The sequence below is a fragment of the Engraulis encrasicolus genome, chromosome 8, assembly GCF_034702125.1.
Source record: "Engraulis encrasicolus isolate BLACKSEA-1 chromosome 8, IST_EnEncr_1.0, whole genome shotgun sequence".
Taxonomy (NCBI): Eukaryota; Metazoa; Chordata; class Actinopteri; order Clupeiformes; family Engraulidae; genus Engraulis; species Engraulis encrasicolus.
Genome location: NC_085864.1, coordinates 9,413,416 through 9,417,607, shown reverse-complemented (window position 1 = coordinate 9,417,607; position 4,192 = coordinate 9,413,416). Strand labels below are relative to the sequence as shown.

Genomic DNA, 4,192 nt, shown 5'->3' with positions numbered 1-4,192 from the left:
CTTGGCTTCTTCTGGGGCAGTTATTCCAGGAACATGGTTCATTTTGATAAACTTGGCTAAGTTAACCTACCTGTAAAGCACGAGGTAAACCTAACAATAAGTAGTGTGCAGATGTTATAAATAATAATAATAATACATAGGTTTTATATAGCCCTTTTCATGACTCTCAAAGTTGCTTCACAAAGTTACACTCAAAAATGTAATTTACTTAACCCATTAAGACACGGCATTATACATTTGCTGTTACCAGAATGGCAATGACCAAGTCATAGTAAGTCCCTGTGTTATGTCATAGTAGTGTAGTACTATGGTAGTTAACATTTTGATGACTATTACAGCGTTTCACTGGTGGAACGGTGTGCATTATGGGGCAACGGAAATAAAAGCTTCATGCTCTTCTATTAGCTGATTTACCAGTACCTCAAGGTTAACCTAACGTGGTGTACTAATGAACCAGCCTCTTTGAGTAGCAGCCTGGGCATGTATCATGACCATAGTTAAGTGATAAGCCTGGCTAGGTTAACCTGCATGAAGTGGTAAATCTGCTTATAGATAGCCCACAGCTGTCATTTAGTTAAGAAAACAAGGACTCCAGGCTCCTGTATTAGATGATTTATGACTACCTCAAGGTTAACTTTACCTGAATTACTACTTAGCCAGGTTCTTGACATAGCCTACTCCCTGGTAGACAGTGCATAATGCAACACATTATCATGTAGGGATGACCGTGCGCATTACCTAGTGGCTATACCAGAACTGGCTGGCTAACAGACCCTAATTCATGGAGATCCATTTCAGGCACGCTTGCTTGGATTGCATTGTAAAACACTGAATTGCATCATTATGACCTTCTCGTTTGTTTGTTTGACTGCCTGCCTGTGTGTGTGTGTTGTTTTGTGTGTGTGTTTGTTTGCGCCCACGGCAGGCTTCATCGACACTGACTTCAGTGTGAGCACGGCGAGTCGTAGGAACAGTGCCAGCACAGTGGAGGTGCGTCCTCCACCTGCCCAGGTGAGTGCCTCCGCTCGCCATCCCTGCACAACACATGCTATCTCGTCAAAACACAGCCGCCTCTGTGGTAGTTTCACAATGGGGGCTCTACAGCCCCCCAAGGGGTGTTGGGGAGCCCTATGCCGGTGTTGAGAAGGATACAGCTGAGAGGTGTCGGTGCTTAGATGCCATTGGGGTGCATTACTCAATTTTATTTTTTAATACTAAGTGAGAAGTTGGTTGGCTTATGATGAGGTCAAGGGAGCATTTGTTCAAAAAAGGTTGAGAAACACTGCTCTGTGGCAATAAGAATCCAGATTGCAGGAAGTAAGTGCTCCAGTACAGAAAACAATGGGGCTCACTAGTTTCATGCCCGGTCGGCCCGGGAGTTGTACTTACATCTTACGTCATTTGGTTTGAACCGGAATGATGTATTCGGTTGGCTAGCCTACATGTTTTTGGCATTATTATATTATTAGTTGTGTAATGAAACATTTCAAATAAGCAATTTAGGGTTAAGGTTAGGCTTAGGGTTAGGGTTTTTATCAAAATCTATGTAGTTATGGGGACAGGGTATTGGTCTCTAGAGAAATGTCGGGTTTGGATTGTCTGAGAGACGGAGAGGGCAGTGGGAGTCACTCCGGTCCTCATACAAAAATAAATTAAAAAAATTAAACATGACCGATCCTCTTGTGTTTCACTGATAAGAGATTTAAAAAAAAAATAAAAAAAAATTCAGTTATAACAGTTACTTTATTTTGGTAGAGAGAGGAAAAAACCTGGTTGAGAGAAACCTCTGCCAATCTGACCTTTTATTTCGCCTTAGTGTAATGTTCTTCCAGGCCACCATCCACAGACAGACAGACAGACAGATGATCCATTCTGCTCCTGTTGCTCTCTGTCTGTCCTCTGGCCCCTTGTTAGCACGCACCTCAACAACGTGCTGCGGGGTTCAAGTGCTTCTGAGGTGCCAGTCGTTAGCATTCAACTGTCTGCGTCTTTATTCATGAATGTGAGATCGGCTGCGGCCCCGGCTAATGAGACGTGCTGAGGGCGGCACAGTTTGACTGCTAGCAATTATTCATTTCCACACGCTGCTAGATCAATCCAAAAGCAACTCCTAACTCTCAACGTGTAAAAAGATGGATAGATAGATCTACATTTTCACTCCTTTTTCTTCAGTGATCCATGTGAAGAAGTTTGTAGCAGAAGAATGCTAGAGGGTGAAAAAAAGATTGTAGTCCCGCAGTCAGGTCAAGTCAATCCATTTATCATTTTATCATGAGATCATTAGAAAGTGTTTGATTGGAGAGGGGTGGTAAAAGGGGTTAAGCTAATCAGTGCTAATGGTCCCCGGGGAGGCTTGAGTTATTAGACAACGCACTAGGCAGGCCGGCGAGACTATACCACAGCTATGTACGATGCTCCTTCATTCTGAGATATCGCCTCTTTCCAGACCAAAACCCCCAAAAGAACCAGAAAAAGGGGAGAGGAATGGACTCTTGGTATCGACCCAAAGGCTTATTGATTTGTGCGTAGATGCGTGTGTGTTTTCTAGTGGTCTCTGGGCGACTGTTGGTGGTATTATTGGTGGTGGTAATGGTGGGTGGGATATTCCAGAGCCAGAGCCAGGGCCACTGGCAGCTTTGGCTGGGCCCAGGACATTGTCACCCGAAAGGGCCCCCACCCAATACATACCTAATACACAGACCTAATAATTATGGGCCCCATCTGTCTCTGGGCCTGGGACAACAGACCCCTTTGTCCCTCCCTGACGGCTTGTCAGCATAGAGCTAAGCTAGCCAGTCAACCCCATCCCTCCACCCATCCCTAAACCCTTGCACCACCTCAACACCCTCCATCGTTGTCTCGAGCTACAGTGGCAACACAAGCTTAGCCTTCCTGCACTCAGAGTCATGCACAGATATTGTCTAGCTCCTAAGTATATGTTGTCCATTACAGTAAATCTCAAACAAACATACACACGCATGGATGCACGCGCAGATGCACACGCAGAGGGCTGGGGGAGCAACCAACAGTTTTTCTCGCTTGGTTTTGTACATTTCCCACAACAGAATAATAATTCTCAAAAGTTTCTGTTCAATTGTCAGTTCCTGGTGTTGCGAACCTGTGCACATTATAAAATCAGTTTCTCATTGTTTCCAGCATATAGCAAATGCTTTCGTCCACCACGCCATGGTTGTGTACAACATCTGGAGAGGTTGATACGCATGGCCTCCAAGATCATTGGCCACAGTCTTCCCACCATAGCCTTACACTACAACACCAGACTTGCCAGGAAAGCCAAAAAAATCACCTCTGACCCTATACACCCAACACACCACCTATTCATACTCTTGCCTTCAGGGAAAAGGTACCGCAGTATCCAATGCAGCACCACATACTCTAGGGACAGTACTTATCCACAAGCCATCCACCACTTAAATATGCACTAGCACTTTACAGCTACTCCACTATCTGGCCTTCATATCCTCCTGACTACCAGGGGAAAAAAAGTTTTAAAATCTTTGTTTTTTTCACTCCCCCAATTGTTTGAAGGCAAAAAATGAGATTGACAACATTTTTTTCGAATTTTTATTTTTCATTTTAAATATTTAATGTGTCCATTACAGTGGACATTGGAAGGCCGTACATTGAAAATGTACCTTAATTGCTATCAATCAATCTGGATGAAAAAGCATAACAATCAGTTTAATAATTAGTAAATTTGAGCATTTATGAGTTTACAATGAGTGTTTTATTGGTTTGAGGTGGAAACTGGATGTGTCTGTGACCATTATCATTCATGCAGGTCATCTCAAGTCAAAGCAATTTTGTTTTAAGCAACTGGACTTGCAGTAGAAGCTTGAATGACATGTGGTCCCTCAACTGAGAACTTTCACCAGAGTTGACTAATTTTATAGTTCTGATGTGTGAAATATGGGTTATTATCTCTGGAACAAACATGTGTTCATGTCTATAGGATTAATTTAGTCTTAATTTAATTTTTGGTTGAAATATTGTCCTGCAAAGTTCAGACACACATCAGAGTCATGCTCCACATGGGGCGACAAATGCATCAATAGGAAAAGTTCTGCTTATTCTGATTCTACTTTTCCTGCTTGAAATGAATCCTAAGAGGTCTCTGAACCTTCAGCATCTTCCTCAAACATCACATCTAGGATTATTTATCAATAATGTG

The 4,192-nt window shown here is 43.0% G+C and overlaps 1 protein-coding gene across 2 annotated transcripts in view; it reads left to right on the top strand.

Moving 5' to 3' along the window:
• igsf5b (immunoglobulin superfamily, member 5b) overlaps nucleotides 1-3,481 on the top strand; it is a 42,918-nt gene extending 39,437 nt beyond the window's left edge. Inside the window, exons 8-9 of one of the 2 annotated variants that reach the window (XM_063204950.1) lie at nucleotides 926-1,011; nucleotides 3,157-3,481. In XM_063204950.1, the coding sequence (XP_063061020.1) occupies nucleotides 926-1,011; nucleotides 3,157-3,216 (146 nt within the window). In that variant the 3' untranslated portion in view covers nucleotides 3,217-3,481. Of the gene's footprint in view, nucleotides 1-925; nucleotides 1,012-3,156 lie in introns of those variants that run through there. The other variant, XR_010035802.1, reaches the window with a different exon arrangement.
• Nucleotides 3,482-4,192: the final 711 nt, after the last annotated feature.